Source organism: Mycteria americana, chromosome 1, assembly GCF_035582795.1.
Source record: "Mycteria americana isolate JAX WOST 10 ecotype Jacksonville Zoo and Gardens chromosome 1, USCA_MyAme_1.0, whole genome shotgun sequence".
Taxonomy (NCBI): domain Eukaryota; kingdom Metazoa; phylum Chordata; class Aves; order Ciconiiformes; family Ciconiidae; genus Mycteria; species Mycteria americana.
Window position 1 is genome coordinate 44501363 of NC_134365.1, and position 23557 is coordinate 44524919.

The 23557-nt window shown below is 40.2% G+C and overlaps 1 protein-coding gene across 15 annotated transcripts in view; it reads left to right on the forward strand.

The window, feature by feature from the left end:
* SYT1 (synaptotagmin 1) overlaps window positions 1-23557 on the forward strand; it is a 360596-nt gene that overhangs the window by 248809 nt on the left and 88230 nt on the right. For all 15 annotated transcript variants that reach the window (XM_075496130.1, XM_075496083.1, XM_075496101.1 and 12 more), the window contains one exon: window positions 12167-12351. In XM_075496130.1, the coding sequence (XP_075352245.1) occupies window positions 12167-12351 (185 nt within the window). The remainder of the gene's footprint in view (window positions 1-12166; window positions 12352-23557) is intronic.

The window sequence follows — 23557 nt, forward strand, 5'->3', positions numbered from 1 at the left end:
CTTGTTGAGGCAGAGGTGAGGCGTGCCATGGGAATGGGTCTCTCTTTCCATCCCAGCACGGGGATGAGGCTTGGGATAGCTGGGCTACCTACTCCCTTGAAATTTGCAAAGCTGGTATAAATATCCTGACCAGCACCTCTGCTTAATAGATAGAGGTCATGCAAACATTTTAGTTTCAATGCCTGGGGCAAGCCTGGAACCATTCAGTCCTTCAGCGCACAGCCCCCAGGCAGCCTGGAAGACTACACACCGCAGAACAGCTCACCTAGCTGCCCTGGCCTGCCAGGCATGCATCATATACCAGTGCAGCAGAGCACACACCATTATGCCCCTGATCCCACGAACCATTGTCACCCATATAACGTTTTCAAAACACCTGCAGCGTGGATGGTTTACTCTCTGCCCTTTCCCGAGCAGAATGCCACATCAAGGACAGAGGTGCCTGCCAGGAATGCTCTCCCGCATACCCCTGCACGACTGAATCAATACACAATTTGAGGTCCCTTGGAAAAATGCATACATACAGCCACAGCCAGGCTCGCTTAGTCCCACCAAGGTGAAGAGAGCCAGCTGGGAGTGGAATAGCACAGTCACAACTCCTGCACCCTGCTCTGCTGCACCCTGCGACTGACTCATTGTATGAGCCCGTGCCTGCATATGGTGCACCCGATCAGGCATTGCTGGCCATGCACCAAGACCAGGATTACCTAGCAATCCTAACATCCACTTGCATCCAGATTTGAGAGGACACTGGACCAACGAAGTGTATCTTATTGACGATCTCTGTGAACATGCAGGTGGCTCATGCTGGTTGTGCCTGCCAGCAACTGCACGTAAGTATTATAGGGCCATTCTTGGTGTTACAGACACCCTAGAAACAAAGGTGACAGACCATGTGGGATGTTTCAGTCATGGTGACTAGGGTTAGGGGATTTCATTTCACACTGAGGGTTCAGTGTGGAAGTGCGTGACATAAAACCATTTATGGAAAAACTCAAGTCCTATTAGCTTTAGGTCAGAATTAGCATTGTCAGAGCATGCATGTTTTGATTGCCAGTCTAGAAACACAGTGATGAAGGCTTCATAAATGACTATTTACTTTAAAGACAGCTTGTTTGTTCTTATGTTTTATCACCGATTCTCTGTCTCAGAAGAGTCTTCTTAGGACCTATCTTGGATTATCTCCAAAATGAGTTGTAACATGAGCGTAGTCCTGAGGTCCCTCAGGAGCTCAAGTGCTGGAAATGCCTTCTGGGAAAGAGTGGAGGTCACAGACAAGACTGTGTGGCCTGAAGAGTTATTGAATGTACAGCATTTTTAACTGGGGTATTACTATTAAAAGCTGCCACCTGGAAGACCAGAAAGAGCCATGGTTGAAATCTGGTTTGTCTGAGGCTAACTGCTATTGCCTCAATAGCACAGTTGGCTCAGGCACTCCTTTTGGAGGGTCCCGGCCTAAGAGAGTCTCTCGGTTTTCTGTGTCCTTTGTTTCAGGGCTCAGTCTTGGCCATAACCTTGGCCACTGGTGATCTATGGAGGTGCCAGGCTAGCTGTCTGAGTTCCCTCCAGCAAGAGGGCATTCTTGTCTTAGGTGGACAGGATCCTAGGATGATCTTGTTGAGGTGATAGAAGGGGTATTTAGCAAGGGTTGTGCACAAGGGAATACTGGGTGATGTGCTTGGACTGGATCTGGTAGTGTACAAGCCTGGTGCATCCTTGTAGGCTGATGGTTGGACAAGGGCACAGCTCCTGTGAGCAGTCAGTTAGACCAAGATGCACACGTACCCACCACATAGGCATGGGACCTTACGCTGTAAAGCCTCTCAGGCGAGACTGTCTTTTTATTTCATCTGTGTGCACTGTCTAATCTGGTGAGGCATTTCTTCTGAGTCGGTGCCTTTAGGCACTACCCACACACAAATGAGTGTCTATTAATAATGATAATATTTAATGAAAGAATCTTGTTCAGAGTTATATCTGTACATCTAAAATAACAGATCAAGAAATGCAGATATTCAGTTGATCTCACTGGGTATACACTATTGCCCAGAAGAAGAAATATGCTTTTACAGATACATTCCTGTCACAAAAAGAAATACGGTTTCTCATATGAGCAGGTACTGCCTACATACTGCAATTGGCCTAACATACAGTAAAAATTGAAAAACAAAGCTTTAATTCTAGCTGGAAGAAGGAGATTGGTTTTGGTTTGCTCCTTGATTGTTTTTATAATTGATTTATCACTACTACAGCTATGCAATTAAGGTTTTTTTAAATCATTCTGGACATAGAAGATATGAAAAAGTTCCCAAACCTATTAGAAATTAGCCTTTCTCACTGCTTTCCATACTTAAGTATGCGAATGCTTTCCTGGTGAAGCGATTTTGAAAAATGAAAAACAACAACAAAGGCTTTTATGTTGGAAAGTATTAATTTTAGAAATTAACTGTTCCCATGATTCTTAACTGCAGAATACATGTGTTTCTTTAATAAGTGGATGGCAGATATTTTATATATATATATTTTATATATATTTATATTTATATATATATATATATATATATAAAATGTTCTATGCTGTAGATGAGTCTTTTTAACCTGTCTTTATCTTACCTATCAGAGGGGGGAAAACAGGTTCATCGCAGGCCTTTTCAAGGCCTGGATAAAACCAGATATATGAACCTGCTTAGTATCTGTTCAGACTCAATAATATGGCTTTACTGGACTGTGTAATGGATACAGGCAAAAGATCAAGTCCTAAGGGAAATGGTGTCATACTTTTTACGAACAGAAAGGGTTTGATTATTTGCAAGTTAGACATACTTTACATTTTGACATTTGGTCTTATTTCACATGGAGAGACAGTAAATTTCACTGAGAATTTCACCAAAATTTTTAATAAGGTGGCAAATGAAAATCTGAATTAGCAACAAGGCTGAGGAACAGGAGGATTGCTTCAATGGGTAAGTTCATCAGTTTGGTATGTATGAGGAGTAAATTCTATTTACTCTGTGCTATCCCATACTTCAGTGCTTTGTCTGAGTATGGACTCTGGATACAATCTCGCTGGCTGGATAATAAAATGGCAGAAGTCAGGAAAAAGAAAAAGATTGCTTTTAAAGCTTTAAATAAGAAGTGAAAAATTATTATCAAAATAGCGCATCACAACAAAAAAAACCTTAAGTCTCTTTGTTTATGCTACAGCTCTACGGTGATAAACAAAAGTAAGTTTTAAGGTCCCAAACACTCTGCAAGCCTGGAACATTTTCAGAGCACGGCATGTCATTACACTCTCCGTGGGACAGTAATTACCCTGCCGACAGTAACTATTCCACACCAGGATGGGAAGTGCCGTGTTTCAGTCCTTCTTTTCAGCAAATCACTGTTTTGTATGAAACAGCCATGCAGAAAATCTGGAAGCAGCCCTCTGATATGCTGCTTGGGAAGAAGCAGAGTGAAGGAGGTGCCCTAAGGGCTGAGTGAGGCTCCTGGCACTGCAGTAGCTGAGGTGCAAGTGAGATGTGTCGGAAAGATTACAACCTTGAGGGGCCTGGCGCTGGGACCTGGGCCACCTCGGATGTATTCTTGACTCTGGTGTCACACAGGGCGCTCGACGCTAGTGATTTAGTGTGCTGGAGGGGTTCCTTCTGGATGTGAGTTTGTGTTGCCTCTGTAGTACCAGGAGCCACACAGCATGCACACACCCCAGGGTGGCACTTTGAGGTGCTTCCTCTGGTGGGATCTGAGGTTGACACTACACCCCAGGCTGCTCTCTGGTGCACTTGCTTGCAACATGCGCATGGCATCCTCCAGCACTTAGCTCCCTGCGCTTGCGGGGTGTGTGCCTAGGACCTGCAGCTGACATGAACTTTGCTGCTGGCAAAGACGTAGCAGGGACTTGTGGTCCTGGAAACATGCTTGCAGCAAAGGAACCCCCCTGTTGTTTCCTGTGCACTGCACCAGTCAGTAATGTAGACCAATGCTCCCACAGTGTCTTCTTTATAATGCTAACCAAAGTCATTTTGTTCTGTATGTATTAATGTCTGCATCTCTGCAGTTCAGATATTATTGCCTACCTCCTTTATAAGACACATTGTGATCTACTGATGAAAAGTGCTATATATGAGCCATTTTTATTTGAGACCTTCTGAATGAATATTAAATCTCAGTAAGGAATAAAACTGGTTATTACTTTCAGTGGGAACTCAGTGTATTACTCCAATGGTTGTTAATTCTTTTAATAGTAGCTGTTCTCCTTTAAACCCTAAGCCACTGTGCAATAGCATCCTGTGTTAAGTTTGTATATGTTAGCAGACCATTGGCTTACAGACAGATATAGTTTCTATAAGTTCATCTTGTCAGAAATCACAAATCAGTTTCTTTTTTTAAAGGACTTTACCCCGGCATAATATTTTATAAAAAAATGTGCCAAATTAGCTTTTCCTTCCTTGGCAATGGAGTTTTTACCTAGTTTTGGAACTTACAACATTGAACATGTACTATGCATGACTAATCCTGGTATGCAAGAAATGTGATTACTGTTTTGAAAATTGGAATACAACCCTGGCCCTCATATTTGCAGGGCAAACCTTGAAAATGTGATACAAATAACATCTCCAAGTGTTCAAAAACTGAGAAGGAAGATAAAACAAAACTAGTGTTCATCGCATACAATGAATGAAATCAGCGAAGAAAATCAAATATATACAGGCATAATTGATTTTTTTCCCAATCAATTTCATTACTTTTCAGTCTTATTCTCTTGATTTCTGAGTCCCGAGATTCATATGACTGGAGTATTTTGTCCCTTTGAAAATTCCAGTTCCGAGTCAGAGGGAGTTGCGCGACTTTCTTTTTACTGTTTTCCTTCAGACTATCAATTGAAGTTTGAAGTGCAACATATTGTATATGTCACAGTAAAAGTGAAATGTGTTTTAACCACAAAATACAATTGTCCACATGATGGAAAGCAGTCATCTCAAGCTTCTACAGATTTGTTCGTCAGAGCTGAATATTAGCCCCATGGGTTGTTTTGTCCCTTCTCAGGAAAGTATTTGGCCTCAGCTGGTGTTGGTACATAGAGTTTTTGGAAAGCCTTCAGCAAACTTGTCTGGCTTCCAGGTCTGGTTGGAGGCTCAAGCTTTCTTCAATCTTCCCCAGGTGCTCAGTGTGCCCAGTGCTTTCTCTGGCAATTATCTAGAGCCTGAATTCATTACTTTTATTTTAAAAGCTTTATGACAGCAAATACATGAACTGATAGGAAGCATCAGATTAAAATATTATCTACTTGATTAGAAAGCATCTTCCACCAAAGTTTTTCCTTTCCCTACACTGTTTTCTGTAGTAAATGACCTAGAGGTTTTGCCGGAAAGGAGAGGCTGTTCTATTTGTCACGCTGGCCAGTGTTGCGGTCCTTCAGAAGGGACATGCTTTGCGGCAGGGAGCTGGGCTGCCGGTTCCTCCTCTGGGCCGTTGCATGCCAAGTGGGGGAATATCGTTTTTCATAGAGGGCAATGGAAGAAATGGCGGCATTTGCTGGAAGAAGGCAGAGGCAGAAGCAGGCAGGCGGGCTGGAAGCTGTGAGAGGGTGAGAGGAGAGCCAGCAGCCCCACAGAAGCACGGCACCAGGGCAGCCAGGCACCAGAGACCACAGGAGGGACCTTCCCCAGGAGCCATGTGGCCACCAAGGAGGCTATGCAATGGTGGTTGAGCTCAAAATGAGCCCAAGAGAGCGGCCCCAAGTGGCAGCGACACAGCTGGCAGAGCTGTGTTAACTCTCTTTTGCTCATATTCTGTTTAATTTTGATTTGAGGGGGAATGGGCAGGTTAACAGAGGAGCTATTTTCATTTTAGTATTTATACAGATGAAACCTGACATTTGAGCTTGAAGGCCTTTGCGATCTGTCTGGGGTACTTCTTTCAAGGAGACATCTCAGCAGCTTCGCTTCCTCGCTCTGGCTGCCTCACCATCCCATCTCGCCTGGAAACTCCCCTGCCTTGCTTTCACCTCCATGTGTCTCAAGAGATGTGGGGCAGAGGAGGTGATGAGGCTGAGCAGCGAGGAGCTGGGGGAGAGGGGGAGCAAAACACATTGGAAAGAAGAGAGATAGCAACAGAGACAGAAATAGTTCTGCTCTGCAGAAAGAAGGTACGCTGTTGGGTAGAGGTGTTTTACCATAACAGAGAACCTATCACATGCCCTAAAAGGTGAATTAATACCAGCAATAATAAACATAAATTACGTGCAAATTCCAATAGTAGGTGTGGGTTCACCTTCAGGTAAATATTTTAGTCGTTTTATGCATTTTGACTTTCAGCTTTGGGAGCATACAGTAGGCACATCAGATTCTCAAGCAGGCCAAGCACTTCGGCTAAATTTGTAGCCATATCTAGGATTACTGCTAAATTCAATGTCAGTTTATTTGCAAAGACTGGAATGTTCAGTCATACAAAGTTTGCATAATTTTGCATTATAATGTCTAACAAAGAAGCTATAGGCAGGCATATATTCAATGAGCGAAGCCCATCTGATCAGTGCACTTTCACAGACTGTTTTGCATGTGGGGAACTTTCACTGTCAAAACACACATCTCTTAGCTCAATTAAAGCTTCAGTAACTTCCATAAACTATTCATAGAAATAGTCTTATGCAACTGCACATGCTCAAAAAATGGGGGGGGGGGGGGGGGGAATGACAGCATGAGAGCATTGGTTAAGATATTTACTAATGGTTCCTTCTAGTAATGGGTCAAAGGTAGCGTCATCAACTTGAACCACATAAAAATCTGTGGTAAATGTAAGAAAGTGAAAATAATATTTTGCAAACATGCCAGTAAAGCAAGAGATCATACATAAGAGTATTTGGGGTAGAAATGTAGCTATATAAGCCTGAAGGCTAGTATTTAAATCATTGGTATTTGTAAGTATGTATTTGCAGTTTTTATCTTCCTCTTTTACAAGTCATTTTACCATGTATCAGCATTTCCTTTTCTTTGCATTGATCACCTTTGTATTCTTTCTGCAGTGAATAGTGGTATCTGTTACCTGGGTCCTTGCTCTCAGTACATTTTCTTTTTCTTTAAGTAACTTCTAATGAAAGTCAAATTGATTCCCAGAACATGGCCCCTGGGGAGTTTCTGTACAGAAAGTCTGAATATGGCTATATATGGGGTTTGTTTCCTGATTAGAAGCTGTAAGTGCAAAAAGCTAAGATAAAACTATGGTTTAGTAAATGAAAACTGCCAGTGCTCTCATGTTCAGGCTACCAGAGCTTTAGATTAATGCAATGCGCTTCACATACAACTGTTTGACAGTTGCAGCTTCCTGTTGAGTATCATGCCCCCTCTGAAACATAGATTATTAATATTTATCAATTCTGACATGCTATGGGCCTCCTTTGCAGATTAATATGGAAGCTGCCATCATCTGATAGTCCTTTGCTGTCACAGTTTAAATGGGACTGCTTAATTGCTTAATTGGGAGTTGTCAGTGGACAGCATTTTTGGTATGGAAGTCTTCACTTTTTAATTCAGCTCCTCTCTTCAGTTCTTCCTTGACCTTCCCTCTCTTTGGGTTCTAAGTTAATAAAGTTTCCTCTGACATTGCACACAGAAAGGGAAGAGAATTATTAGGATGAAGGATTTTATTCTCTTTTACAGGCTGTAGCACTTTGATGCTGTTACATGTTTTGTGACTTCCCTCTTACTGTCTTTCCTCTGGAGTCAAATGTCCTCCAAGGCATTTGATAATTTTAGATCATCTAATGGGAATGTCAGTTTTAGACCCAAGGCCTGTACCTCTCCAAGCATTTTGTGTAAGGCCAAGTAAGGATATCTTTATATAAAGGACATAATTTGTAGCTCTTAAATTGAATAACTCAGTAATACATCCTTTCCTTTGAATCTAGCATATTCAGTGGAACAAGATTTAATGACAGGTTGGGACACAAGCTATATTTATTTAGTGCAGCACAGTAGAAGCAAATCAGTGGAGTGAAGCACTGATTTGCTTCTCCTCAGTCCTGAGGACCCAGCCCCACACTGCAAACTTTGTGGGGGCAATGCTTCTGTTTAGGTTTGCTCCCATGGGCCAAGTGCCTTTTGCAGTTGGAGCGTCATTAGGTGAGCCCTGGGAGTGTATATTCCCATTTGGTCCATCATGCCCTCCCAGATCGCTGCATAACATGAGTCCAAGCATGGTATATGGGTATGGTCTGGAGATACGCCTCATAAATGCACTCCTAAGCCCAAACTAAAATGATAATGTAAGTGCATCACAGCTGCTGTATTTGTGAAATGCTACAAATGCATCAAATGACCCACAATATGCACACAACCCTGCCTGGCATTAGTGGAAGGAAGCAACAGAGAGAGATGAGAGAGCTCACAACTCCTGTAGCTGCATCCGTGTCTGACTTATGTTCAGCATGAGTGAAGGATGCAAAATCGGTACCCAAAATGCCTCTATTATCAACACAATCCTAGAGCTTACTCTTTTCAGTGCCCTGCTGTCTCTCAGGAGTAAGCCATGCATTTCATTTTCTCTACACTCTCCTTTTACAGATAGGCTTCATTCCTGCATTTTTGAGTAAAGTCCTGGAGCATACCCTTTTTGGATTGGATCAATAAGACTAAATCAAGACCTTATTTACTAACTATGCTACTCAGCAGATCCCCTCCTATAGATTTGTCTTTAAGAGCCTTGTAGAATCACTGAATCACGTAGCGATTCATGACAGCTTCTTCAAAATAAGTATTCTGTATTTGCCCACAGGAGCAGAACAAAGAAAATAGCACTGAAATACCAGAAAGTTTACACACATATTAATTATCCTTAAACCAATAACTTTTCCTTGATTGCATAGGTAAGTATTGCTTGTTTCAAAGCACCCCCTTGTGCAGGCACTGGGTAAGACAAGTTGTACAAGAAGCTTCTGGCTCCCTGACACCTCGGTTGCTTGGTCAGGATCTGCGTTTTTCACGTCACCCACCCTGCTTCGTCTGCCACAGAGGTCTTTTGTTCAATGGATCATGTCTGAAGACTTCCTGAGGTTTCAAACTGTGCTACTAACCTGATCAGACAGGTTTAATATAGATAGAGGTAGTCTTCAAACTGTAGATTCCCTTTTTTGTCCATTTAAACACTGGAAAAATGAAATTCTTTGAAAATCTTGCATACATGTGGGTAAAGTCCAACTGGAATTAACAAATATGAATCTCCAAAGTGAGCCACTGTGCAAAAACAAGAAAGTTTATATACTGTCGGTAAAGTTTTTATACATATTATTCACAGTTCATAAAAAGGCTAAACATTAAAGGCTGTAGACTTGAGTCTTCCAAAGTGAGTAGTGATTTCAGTCATTTCATTCTGGCCTGTCCACCTTGAGACAACTTTATAGAAAACCAATTTTTAAAAACTTATCTTTTTCTGGAATTCAAGCTCCTCTGGCAGTGTCATGAACTGGGGAGCACAAATATGAAAACCTTCAAAGTCTTTAGTAGTTTTGGAAAGTCTTGTCCGTATTATGTAAAATGATTAACATTTAAAATCATTTAAATAATGCCTTTGAAAGGAAACAAACATCACTTCAAAGGCAGTGATAACTGTACGTATCACTTGTCTTAAATCTAACATGTACATCCACTGATTGGGCAATCTCTGTCAGTGGCAATGTTCAGATGAGCCATCTCCTTGACAGAGACAGTACACTTTTATTGGGAAAAAAACCCAAACCATTCCTTTTTGCTTTTTCAGACTTGAAGTTGTTTTGGAAATGTCCAGATTTTGGGTTAACCCAATTTTTTTCCTTTATTGCTTATGCTTTGTTTAATAAAAAAGAAAGCGTATTTTCTTTGAAGAGATAAATAAGGAATTCTGCCTAATTCTTGGTGTCTCAGATAAATTTGATGATCATTTAATTGCATCACAAGAGCTATTGGGTGAACTTAAATTACAAACAGATGACAGCAGACAATGCATTATAAGAAAGAAGCTGAGGTATCTGCAAGTGTTTCAAATGCTTCCCAAGGCACCCTACATTGTTCATGCTCCAGAGAACTGAGGTGGCAGTGCCAGAATACCACTTTAGACAACAGTTTCAGCACAGAGGCACCTGACTTCGCTACCTCCACAAGCTTTTTCATCTGTAGGATGCTTATGTATATATCCCATTAACGCCCACATTTCCTGTCTCCTCAATTCCTTGGTTCTCCCAGCTTACCCGCATTTGATGTGTCCCTCCTCTCTTTCCTCCCATGGTGCCATCCTGCTGGCAGAACCCCATCCCATATTCTTGCTGCTCCCCATATTCGCTGGCATCGTGCTTCAAGTACTGCTGACAAGGCAGCAAAACAAATAGCTGATAAATTTGGGCACAGCATTCATTTCATATTGACATAACTCCTGTAGATTAGTTCAGGTATAAAGTACAGTGTTAAGTAAATACCATTTCAGATGCTAAGTGTTTAACAGACTAAGTACACATGTCAAGTTTAGAATTTGAGAAGAACACACCTTGCCTGTGAAAGGCGATGGTTTTACACTTGTGAGTGCTGAATGAAAAAAAATTTAAAATTTGTAGGAGAGTCAGTTGTGCTACAAAGTGTTACCACACCAGATTTGAAGACAAAACAAAATCATTAATGCATGAAATACAGATTTTAAGGTGTGATAAGTGCAGATCTAATGCAACTTTAACTGCAGAATTGCTGCTGCTGACTCCATAAAATCATCCCATAAACAGCTGTTAATCTGTTCACTGTTTATCTTTTAACATTCATTTGTTTAGTAATCAGTTCTCATTTGTTCTACATATGGTACAGCTTCCCTTTTATAGCAGCTGCATTTAATGAACATTTGGAGGCACAAAAGTATTACAGAAATTATTGTTTTAACTATTCTCCTGCATTATTTTTGTATCTGTCACCAAGGACATTTGAATAAAAGTTAGAGATATGATAATTAAATTTAGAGTAAGGAAGATGTAAGGTGCTTTGTCCTCTTCCTGAACTGGTAATTTGTAGTGGAAGTTCCTGTGACCATGCTTCTCACTCTGCTTAGCTCCTTCAAGCAATTAATTTTCTCTATTTATACTGCCCATTCCCTTTTGTGATTCACTGACGTCAGCATGTCAAATTTGATTCACTCTACGGTTTTGCTCTGTATCATATTAGAGGCCTTTATGTAATGCACTGGGAGAGTATCTTGCAGACCTGATAGACTGAGTGCATTTTGAGATTTTTGGAAAATGACAGTTTACAAGATTTGAAGTTTTGTCAGGTGTTCTGGTTAAATGTGGGGATCAGTGGTCATTAAAGCTGATTTGTATGAAGATAATTCCCTTCTGGAGTACTTGTGTTTAAGTGTCATCTTAATTCCTTTTTTCCAAAAATTCTGATCTTTAACAAGACCATTTTATCATAGTAATTGTTCTCTGTTATTTATTCATGCTTCAGCCGTGTCCAGCATCCTGGACTGAATGAATAAATGGAACATACGCTTTTCTTTATAGAAAAGTATAGGTGAGAATATAGCTATGTACTGAAACTTTGCTAGCCTTAGGGCACGATGACAAATAGGGCAAATACCCTTGGACTGGACAGTCCTTTGTCCTTGGTCAGTCTTTACTAGTGACCTTGACCTGCATCTGTTGTGAGGAGTCTGTGAGTCTGTTAAGTACAGCAGTGGGCAGAGGAGAAGGGCTGTTCATCAAAACTGATTGCTTGGATTGGGTGCCATTCCGGAAAAGGGAAATTCCCAGTCAGTTCCATCAGATTCAGCCACAATGCCAGGTGGGATGGGGAGATGATTAAAGAAAGAAGCAAGTAATTGCCTAAACGTGCTGAGTATTTTACAGATTTGCACAGTGTAAATATTTTGGACATACTGTTTTCAGATGGTTGATTAATCAAAATAGTTGCAAGTGAGTTTGATATGTGTCACCACCATGTAAATAGATAGATGTGTTAAATTGGCATTGTGTGTGCAAATGCTCAGTTGGGAGAAATATACAAATGATAAAGGATATTTTAGAAAAGATTTCAGGTATTTCTGCACGGCATTTTCATTGAAAAAGGCTTAGCTGTGAGAGAAATGTGCTTGTTTCTAAATTTAACCTTACTAACAGTTTACCACCTTCTTTTTGTGTGTGTTTCTTTTTCTCTTCCAGTGCCACCTTGGGCCTTAATAGCCATAGCCATAGTTGCAGTCCTATTAATCCTTACCTGCTGCTTTTGTCTCTGTAAGAAATGCTTGTTCAAAAAGAAGAACAAGAAGAAGGGAAAGGAAAAGGGAGGGAAGAATGCTATTAACATGAAAGATGTTAAAGATTTAGGGAAAACCATGAAAGACCAGGTAAAGTACCTCTCCTTTTCTTGAACTCTTGAGTTGCATTTGTAGGTTTCTGTTTGATGTGTCTACAAAAAGTTCTGCTTGTTGCCTCAGTAGTGGCTCTGTGAAGAGGGGACTGATTGGCAGCATCCTCTCCGTGGTATCACAAAAGATGAATCTGGGTGTGGCATCACTGATAAAGCAGTCAGCCAATTTCCCTTCTCTGCTAAAGAAAATGAGCAGGCATATAATGAGCAGGCTTCTCATCTGGAAGGGGCAAGTTTATTGAGAGTATCTTGGTTGTCCCAAAAATGAAGCAAATGTGCACAATTTTCACTGCCCTTTTTCAAGACTTTGACCAGGACCTAGTACAGTGTTTGTATATTTTTCTAGCAGTATTTCTGAGCTTACATGATAAACAAAGGTAGCTCTGAACTCTAAATCTCTTTTTATGCAAAAGCAAAAGTTCCTCAGAGAAAGAAACAACAGTACAGAAGAAAAACTAAGAAGCATAGAAACAAGGGAAAACGACCAAAAAGGAAGAGCACAAGGGCATTCAACACAATGATGTTGAGAGAATTCATTTTGTACTAGAGAGGAGGAGATTAAAGATAACAGGCCATACTTGTAGCTGTAAGTCAGCTGAGTAACTTGGAGGAAAAGATTAGCATAATGCCCTTTGAGCAGCATCATTTTCATAAGGACAGAAGAACTTGTCCTTCAGATCTGCTTCATGCAAGAGAAGCAGAAGGTTGCAGGACCTAATCCTCAGGGCCATAGACTTGACTAATATGTTCGTGAAAGAAAATAAAGTGCTTTTTTAACAAGGTTTTAGTATTGTCCTTCCTAGAGCAAACTGTTGAGAATAAGCAGAGGAATGGGGGCAAAAATGTGACGTATCCATGTGTCCTCACTGCATTGCCAGATTTCCTAAGCTAAGAAGAAAAAGGGCTATATTTTTCAAACAGAAAGTGCTGAAGAGGTTTAGAGAATTGCTTTGCAAAACTTCTTCAGTAGGAGCCAATAACTGTAAAGATATTGCATGGTCAAGTCTGTGCTCCCTAGACGCCTGGTAAGGTTGATCCAGAGCAGTCCAGGAGCACTTATCCAGCCAAAGAGAGGGGATAAAAGCATGGTCAGGAATGAGCAGGTCCTTCCACAAGTCGGGATCTAGTGTAGAAGAAAGCTGGGCTGAAAGCAGGTTGATTAGAAGTACAAGCCAAAGCTGGGAACCCAAGGACTAGGGCCAGCTGATCGGGAACAAGATGCAAGAAGAGAAGCCTAGAGCACAGTAGCTAAGAGGCCTATGGAGCAGTCCAGAATAAGTGGTGAGATGCCACTGTACAGTGATGGAGCAGCCACCAATGTGGCTCACAGCCAGTCTTAAGATTCCTGGAACGGGTTAGCATGCTTCTCCAGGCATGTAAGATGTGATGGGAGAAGAGCAAAATCAGGAGAGTGGATGAGGAAGCCTTACAAGTCTGATGCAACTGGATCACATGAGTGGAGTTTGAAAGGAGCTCAGATAAGGGGAGGAAAATAATGGATAAGCTTCAAAGGTACAGAGCTATCAGAGGTATTTCCAGTTTCCATTATCAGACAACGGGACAGGTTTTGTTCTTGCTCAGTAGAGAGTATGGAAAGAATATAACTGAAGATCCAGTTGTTTTAATCCTGTTTATGCTACCCAATTGCAGTAGCCACTACCAAATGTTGATTCATTAGACAGTAGTTAACTTTTCTAGTCTATACACTACACCAATAAAGTAAACCTTGGCAAAATTCATTACTTTCAAGCTGTATGTGTCAACATTTTATAGTGACCACTGTACACACTGTCATCATGTGAGTGATGAAGGAAAGAGTGAGGCTTGATCTGACACGATCTGTTTTGGTTCTCAGACCACAAGTACACATTGCATGCTTACAGATAATGAAGTTCACACCAGTTGCCCATCCTAGGTGTACTCATGTGTCTACACACTAGTAGGCAACACAAAGCAGATTTCTCTACAGCCATCCCAGATTGCCTTACCACAACTAACAGAGTCCTGCACAGGCACAAAGAGTGAACGGCTGGAGACCCTTGCATCCACATTGCAAGTGGATCACTTTAGATCATGCCCTGGTGCACAGCTTCAACCTTGGTTCCACCTGGAGAGAAGATGCTTCATGTGCCACACTGATGTACTGGAGTGCATGACACCAACACAGGACAAATTCACACCTGAAAACAACCCTGTCAGTACACAAAATCACTAATGTAGATGCAGCTGTTCCAAGGTTAGGAAGATTAGTGAGGCCAAGCTCAAAAAACAACACAGCAGAAATTTTGCGTTCTCCCTTGAAAAAGATTTTATGCTGATTTTGTTTTCTCCATATAATAAATGTGAAACAAACCCCTTTTCTTTAAGCACTTTGATTTAGCATTCGTAGAGTCCCTGTATTTGATTTATGGACTTTGTTCTGGGCTATTAATATTAAGTAATTGTGAGGTATTTCCCCCTCAGCAACACATGGAAAATGAGATCACCAGTTGTTGGGTTACCCTGGGCTACTGTTAGCCAACTCCTCCCATTGAACCAAGAATAATTTGGAAGAACTGTTTGATTATGCTTGTGGAAAAATTCCTTGAGATGTTTGTTATGTTCCACCAATGATAACAACCTAATACTTTGTTGTAGAACAAATAATGTGCAATTTGTTATTGATATTTATGTGGAATTTGTTCCATATTCTGTAAGGCCATTGTTGTATTTACAATATATTATTAAGTGTTTTTAATTATATTCATTAGGACCTGGATAAATGACCATGGATACTTGGAAAATAAATATTTTAAATGCAAAATTACATTATGTAATTAATACTCAGTTTCATTTCTATCTTTTTTGTGGGAAAATTTGATAAAAAGCTGAATTGTGCATCTCTTGTCTACAAAGAGAGCTCAAACTTTGAAATGTTGCACAGATAGGTATTTTAAGATTATTCCATTCAAAATATTCTGTATAGTTATTTAAACATACTTTTGCCCAAACATTTTGGGATTTAACCAATATGTTTTGTTTTGCACAGTTAAACCTAAGGAGGGTAGATTCATAGTTGATGTAAATGTCAGACCTTTAATAAGTGGATGGATCACCAACTCTCCAGCCAAGCTTCCTCTTCACTGTCTGGGATTTCAAAAACATGCTACTTAAATTAGCCCCTTAAATTCATACCTAGCAATCTGATAGTGTACAGATTTTAAGTCCTTGGCATTCAATAACTTTTATCAACTTAATTCCTAATTTGTGAAATTTTAGCTGTCTTTTCCTTTTTTTTCTGTATGACTGATTGTTTATTCTAACAGTTTAATCTTGAATTATCAGTGCAAAATTTAATATACCCAGCTGAACTCAATGCAATGCTAAAGGTAGAATATTTCAGTTAAGAGAATTGAACCACTTTAGAGGCTCTGGCATAAAATAGAAAGGGGAATAAAAAGAATGCCTTTTAGCTCTTTGAAGAGGCAAATTTTAATGTTAAAAAAAAGTAATTGAAGATCAAGATGTAAATCTAATGCCATTGTAAAGGGCAACGTACAGTACCAAAGATCTGCAATGTTGTCAAAAAATGAAAAAGCTTAGTTCAGTCATGGTTAGGCCTGAACCTGCAAGTACTAATTACCTTCTGCCTTCCGCTGAGAGTGCATAATAGCAGTTGATAGGCACTTGGCATCTTGCAAGATCCTAGTTCCCTAGGCACACAAAACTTGAAAGGCAGTAGCATTTGGTAAATTGAAAGTATCAGCTTCGGGAAGTATAATTTCCATCTTAGTTTGGTTTTGTTTGTCAAAGAGAACTTCTGACCTACATGTACTCATGCTGACCTGCACATCCATGCCAAACCATTATAGAGTCATATAGCTTGACAGAGTTAAAGATCCTTTTGACATAGAGACTCAGTCAGCTCGAGTTAGATGTAACAGAAAGTGGAATAAAATTTTGGTCTCTGTTAGAATATTTGTGCTTCAAAATGTCCGCTTTCCTGAACACACCTTCAAATGAGAAACTGTTTATGAAATAATATAGATTATGAGCAAATGTAGTTGAGGTAAAGTGGGAGATGAGTTGAAAATAAGATTAGGTTTTCAGTCTTGAAACCCGTTTCCATTGCAGGCAATGCTTACTTTTTCAAGTAGAGTATACAACTCCACCAAGGGCCACTGGGAGGATTACATTCCTTCTAGGGGAGGAAAATTGTTAATGAATGTACTACTGTAAAAAGGTCATTTCTCCATGGTTTTTACTAATGTTTGTGTGTGGATGTTTTAATTTTTATTTCTTCCTTCTATGTCCTCCTTGTCTATGTTGTGTCTCATGACTGTTCTGGATTGTCACTTGCGGTAGGTTTATTTTGCTATTTGGACGCACCTAGTCTAAAGCTGTGATACATATAGTCTTCTGACAGCTCTGGCTCCTCAGCTGAGATTTATATGTAGTAGCTTTGATACACACATCAAGAGGCTGAACTAAATTGATTGGGTATTTTTTTGATTGGGTATATATTTGGGGGGAGGCTAGAGGAGGGCTAAAGAAAAGAGGTTGTCATTCTTTCTGTAGTTAAAATACTAAGTCAAACTGTACTAGAAAGCTCAAGTTTAAAACTGATAGGCACGTAAAAATAACTTGCTAATTTTATTTCCTTTTTGTATAAATGTCACTATATCAAAAGTAGATGAAAGCAGCGTGTATTTTTAATGTCTTAGTTTCTAAGTATTGCTAAAATGATTGGTACCTCATGAAACTTGCTGTGGGCTCCTGCATCATCTCAGTACAGTGCCCACACTTTAAGTTCTTAGTGCTCCATACCAAACTCTTTTAAGTGGTCTTACTCCGGATTTCTGTTGGTGCAACTGAATGACGACTAGCACCAGTGTTTTTATGAGATCTTCCCATCACAGTTTTCATCTTTATAACTTTCCGGTCTCTGCTAATGGCCCTGGTGGCTCACACTACTTTTTTCTTTAGAAAAAAAAAGTCCCCAAACACCCAGCTCCAGAGACACTATAATAGCTGCTGATTTATTGGGTCTGAATTGAATGCATTGGTATAGCAAAATTCTTGCTTAAGCTCAGCCTGTGGGCTGAGGAAAGGAATAGACGTAATCATTTCAGTCACGAACAGTGGCACTGAAAAATTACTAAAATTTAGCCCTTTTTGCTTGGAGAATAATTGTTGTGGTGGTCTGAACATTTTATTAGGTCACAAAGCATTTGTGGAGAAGGAAATTTAATAGCTCAGTCCTTTCTCATTGCATCGGGCTAAAACAGTGTCACTAGTGAAAGATTTTTGGCTTACAATGAATGTGTCTGTTAGGTGAGATAGGAGATTTGGGATCAGGTATATATACTACACCGTGGAGTATGAGGAGTATATTCTTGGCTCTGCTGCTGACCTACTGTGGCCTTCAGCCAGCCACCTGACTTCTCTGTATGTTTGTTTTTCCTTTACACAGGCCTTCCTTATACATCAGGGTTATGTACTAACTTAATCAGAATATTCTGATTAATGTTCATGTATTAATAGCAGTGAAATATCGGGGCACTATAAAGTAACATGTTATTGAGAGCTGCAATTGCACCTAACCAAACTTCAACATATCATGGTTTTCTTAGACTATTTCACCTTATGATTTTAGCTGTTGAACAGTAAACACCCTTGCCCTCATGGAGACAAAATACTGAAGGAACAAGCTTTTAACATTAGAGGCCCTGAAATATTGCAAAGTAGTGTGTGTTGACCTGGCAGCATGAAGACGATAGCCAAAATTAAGTCAGTAAAATCCACACTGACATCCAGAGAGACTGGATTTTACTCGAAGGAACCCAAGTCTGTATTGCCAGAAATAGTCCAAGAGGATCTTTTTGAGGAACAGGAGCTCTGTTGCTGGTAGTGGTCTTTTCTTCTGCAGTGTTTGCTCGTGTGCTTGTTTGTTTTCCCAGTTGAATGCCCAGAGAATAGTGAGCGTATTTATTCCACGGTGCCACCTGTCTTAGTCTCAGCATGCCAATTCCCATTTGTTGGCATCTTCAGCCCTTGGTGACATTAATGCTCACCGTGGCTTATCCACAGTGCAATGAGACATCCTAATTCACACTCAGAAAGATAGCATGTGCTACAGAGCCATTACAGTGTAAAAAATTTGTCAGAAACGAAGGGGACAAGTCTTTCTTAGAAAACAAGCCCAATAAGTATACTGTGGCAGTCAAAATGGATTGACTGAGTCCCATTTGTACATTAACTCAACCTCAGGCTTGACCAATCGTCCTGCTTTTTCACCTGTCTCAGAAGGCAACTGTGCAGGGTACATAAAACTTCCTGAAAAATGTGAAAATAACATGTTTATGAAGATACAATGTTATAGATGAGTGTTTGTGTTCTGCAGGGTTTTCTGCAAAACTCTTTTGTAACTTAGATTTATATTAGACTTCAGAACCCTGAAAATATGGAAGCAACAGCTGTGAGCCACAAGGCTGGCCTTATTTGCATTCCTGTCTCTTCCTCTCAGTCAGTCCCAAGAAGACATAGGAGCTTGCTTTGCATGCCTCCAGAGTTTCTTTTTCCTCCTCTTTAAAAATTATTTTTCCTGTAAAATAATTCATTTATTATTTTTATTGTAACCTATTGTACTGTTAGGATGATATGAAGATACAGATGCTACTCATTTTCTTACACGTCTTGTTTTCTATACTGAAGGTCTTGCCACTGGAAGCTTCCATTGCCAAGGATGTTTCTTTCTTTGTTCTCTTGATTAACAGACCAAATTTTGAATTCTTTATTCAAGACCAGAGTCTGCAGGTTCCTAATGAGTGGTGCCTAGGAAGTATGCAATTATTCCCTAAGTTAAGTGATTTGAATCACATTCTCAAGACATTTACCTGTATCCACTGATTATATGGAGAGCTAAACTCTTACACTAAGTGCCTGAAGTTAGTGGGTATGAACAACCTACAACAGGAACAGCAGTTCATATCAATGAGGTATACATTTCAAACCCCACTGGGAACATTTAATTGTTTACTTTGCAAGCAAAGGCATTTATTCTTTACAAAATGATGAATAATAAATATGAGTAGCAAAATAACATTTGAGCATGAGAATATCAGATACTTGATAAAGTCCTATGTAGAGGATGGTCAGAGGATGATCTTCTCTCTTTTTAAGCAACTGAGCCAAAACAACAGGTCTTTGCCAACTTTTTCTCCACAGATCAGTGTGGCACCCAATAAATCATGTATGGCTATATTTAGATAATTTTCACTGTTAAATAGATGTAGTCCTAATTATATAGTATGACAAATTTTTCAAACAGAAATAAATGTAGTACTCGGAGTGGTCCTCCCATGTCGAGGAGCCAGCTCTGTCCCAAAGCATGCTTCCATCTGGCCCGTTGCCATTCATTTGGGGAGGATGAAGAACAACTGATTGAGCAGCATGCACTGGCCAAGCAGCCTAAAGCTGCCTCCTACTCACAGCCTGCTGCTTAGCGCTACCAAGCACTGCCATATGGGAAGTGGGGGCAGAGCAGGCAAGCGTACTTGCAAGAGTGCTTATTTCTTTTCGTTCATGCACATGGGCCCTGCGTTCAAAGCAGAGCCCTGACCCACAGGGTGAACTTCCAAAATAGACCTCCAGGCTGAGATCAGCTGCATCTTTTTTCAGCAAGTAAACACTGGCTACAGGAAAAACAGGTTGATTTGGGGGGCTTAACAGCTCCAACTTAAATGTATGTATTCATATTTTACATTGAACACCTCTAGTATTTGCTGTATTCTTCTGTTGCACCGGAATAAGTTGGTATTTTAGTACCCAAACAATTCAGCAAGCCTTAAGCTGAACATGGTGACCTCATGTCATAGAGCTCCTAAAGAAAGAAGGCCTTTTGAATAACCCAACAGACCATTTGAAACCTGGATAACAAGCAAGGAAGTAATGTCAAGGCATCGCATGCTGAACACAGCAGGGTCTTGCTCATTCTGTGCATCGGTGTGGCCCACTGCTGGTGTATGAGGCCAACGCTCTTACAGCAGTAACGGCAAAGTAGATTTCACAATGACCAAAGCCTGGCTCAGACACTGGAAACCCATGCGCTACATGCTCTTTAAATTAATTCATGGTGAGAAAGCAGATGCTGAATGAATGAAATGTTGCCTTTCCTTCTGGGCGACTCTGATAGAGAATGTGCTACAATTGCAGGCTTTTCTGCTTTCTGATAGGGAATCAGCCAGGAATTTTTAAAGGCTTTTCTTTTCCTTGCGATAAAAATTGGCCAGGTCAGAATTATGGTGTTCTTGAATGCGAAAGAAAATTGATAAGAGGTGCACCACCATTAGTGGAAATGCAGCCATTCCTAGGTGTGGAGGAAAAATTGCCTTTCTGATAAATTCGTTGTTGGACATGGCACAGAACATTCCCACTACAAAATAATATTGTTTTCTTCCATTCAGCTCAGCAGGCATTGCACAAGCCTGAGGACTGGGCATCATTCACACATTAAAAAAATATCCCCTTCACCATGTGAACAAAAGGAATGATTGATGGGGCAGGCAGAGATGGAACTTGGGACGGCAGCATGCACTGTGCAGCAAATAAACTTACAGGCTGCAGTCAGCGTTATGTTTTCCTTCTTAACGTCTCTCCTCCTTGCTTACTGGTAACTTGTTTCCTTAAAAGGGAGGCCATAGGCCACCCCATGAATGGAAGGAACCCGAAAAACTCTGTTAATAAAAGTGTTTCTTTACATACGACAGTGAAAGGCTCTTTGCTTGCAGTCCTAAATAGCCTGTGACATGAACTAGGTGTTAACAATGAAACATGGAGATAACTGAGACCTGGATCAAAGACCAAAATACACCTTCGTGGGTCTTTGCATCCTCCTGGTGACTGTTTAGTCCTGTTTGTTGTAGGAACCACTGCAGAGTAGATGAGCTTGAAAACAATTAGCTAAACATGGCACAGAAAAGAAAATCCTAGCCCAGTCCTCAGCAGCTTTGTTACCCAAGTCTCATATCAGTTTGCTTTCCTGGAGCTTCTGCACATGTGGAATCTGGAGGCAACCAGCAGACCAACTGTGCTAAATCCCTTGCAGACCCCCTTGATTTCTACACGTAGTTTTGGGAGGGATTAAATGAAAGTGCACATAAAGCTCTTTTAATCCCTGGAATCTCTGTTGTGGTTTGCGGTGGATAGTAGTGGAGTAAACCCAGTGACAGGGGGCAGGGCTTTTGGTGGAACTGAGCTGGAACCAAGGGATGCTTGCAGTATCAGGAGGGCAGCATCACTGAGAGAGGCATTTGTCGGCTGAGGGAGTGGGAGGGGAAGGAAGCCTAGGAAATGTAAAACCCCACTGCAAGGTGTGGAGTTTGCGGAACTGCAATTACAAGCAGTTTTGGTTTTTCTTTCCTTTTTTATGCAAAAGGTGCAACTACAAAAAAATTGAAAATGAAGCATTTTCTTTAACAACCCAGAAGAAAAGAGAAGATTGTAAAACCAATCTTAATTATGTTACAGAAGTGAAGAAACAACCAGCAGATTGAACTGTGCATCCCAGATTGCTGTAATTTAGTCCTGTTTGTTGTAGGAACCACTGCAGAGTAGATGAGCTTGAAAACAATTAGCTAAACATGGCACAGAAAAGAAAATCCTAATGCCATATGTAGATTTTTGTCTGCACCCTTGGTTAGAACTAGTTATAGAGCTCATTCAAATATGGATTAAATGAGAGGTTGCTCAGAAATTCATTTTGTCTTCCAGCTCTAAGAAAACTTATATTGTATATTGTGTGGCTCTGTTAAGGTCCCTGGCACAAAGTAACTTCTCCCACTTGCTGATTTCATTAGATGTGGATGTATCACCTTACAATGGTTGTATTGGATTAACACTTTTTTGTACATTCCTACACCTGCTTACATATAAGCCTATGTTTTTCAGATACTTATACACATGTAAGAGGATATAGAGGATATAGAAGTTTCATTATTGTGTGTTTCTGCATATGTTATGCAGAAATGAAGAAACCACTTGAGTGAAATTCACAGTCATCCCAAATTAGAAAAGATAAATCTGGTCTCCAGCACAATGTAATAGTGCATTTCTATGTTGCATATTTCACAGAAAAAGCATTTAAAATGTCATGGAATTAAAAGAAATATTAAGAAAGGAAAGCCTTATGTTCCTTTGCATCTAAATCCAGGCTTTCTGATCGTAGTTGTGTCAGTTGAATAGGGTTGAAAAAGCTGGCTTATAATTAAAAATATTTTATTGTTTCTAAAACCAATAAAATATAGCTGCTTATTTTAATTGATTGTAGCAATACAACAGTAAGATCCAATATAGTGTGATATAGTGTGCTATAAATTGAGGGTTGCAGTACTATTCCATTAAATATTGATCTTCCAGAGAATCTCAATACAAAATGAAAATCCCTACGGGGTGCTTCAAGTACTTTGAAGCAATCCAATTCTTCTTCCTCTTTGGAACTCAGCAGCTGCATCAAACATGAGAAACTTCTGTGCTTTCCTTTGACTCAGCTTCTTCTTGAAGCATTGGCCTCTAGTTTGAAAGCAAATTCCTTTCTTGATGGTAAAAGCTATTATGTACAGACTGCTGTAGAGATAATAATTTGTCATTTCTTCCCTCCCCCCACGCCACAACCTTGACCAAATCCAAACACTGTGTCATTTTTAGTGTTTCTTAGTGCTTCTGTGTTTCTGAGTCAAGGTCAAGAAGAATCATATAGCTCCTCAGCTGATGTGAGTAATGTGCAATGTTTTCCATCTGCCCTGGGAAATAGCTTTCACCTTCCAACAGGCCTCTTATAACCTGTAGAGAAGAGTTTCCCAACCATGCAATGTTTTCTGCCTGCACTTCAAAACTCCCTTGCAAGAGCGACATTAGCTTCCCATTATATTTTCCATAGTCATAGTAAGAACTTTTTCACACTGAGTTACCCACAGCTCTGGCATCTCCTGGATTGATCAGCTATGCAGAAGAGAATATAATTTTTCTAGAGAGACTATGGATGTGTAACTATTGCCTTGATGCAATAGTTACAAATTCCTCATACCTGGAAATTAACATAGAACGTTCTTCTTGTGTTCTCCCTTTTATCCCTGTGGAATGGCTGTAGGATATTTCCTCTCAAACAAAATCCAGGTCAAAAGTAGATGGAATAGCAGAAAGTCCAG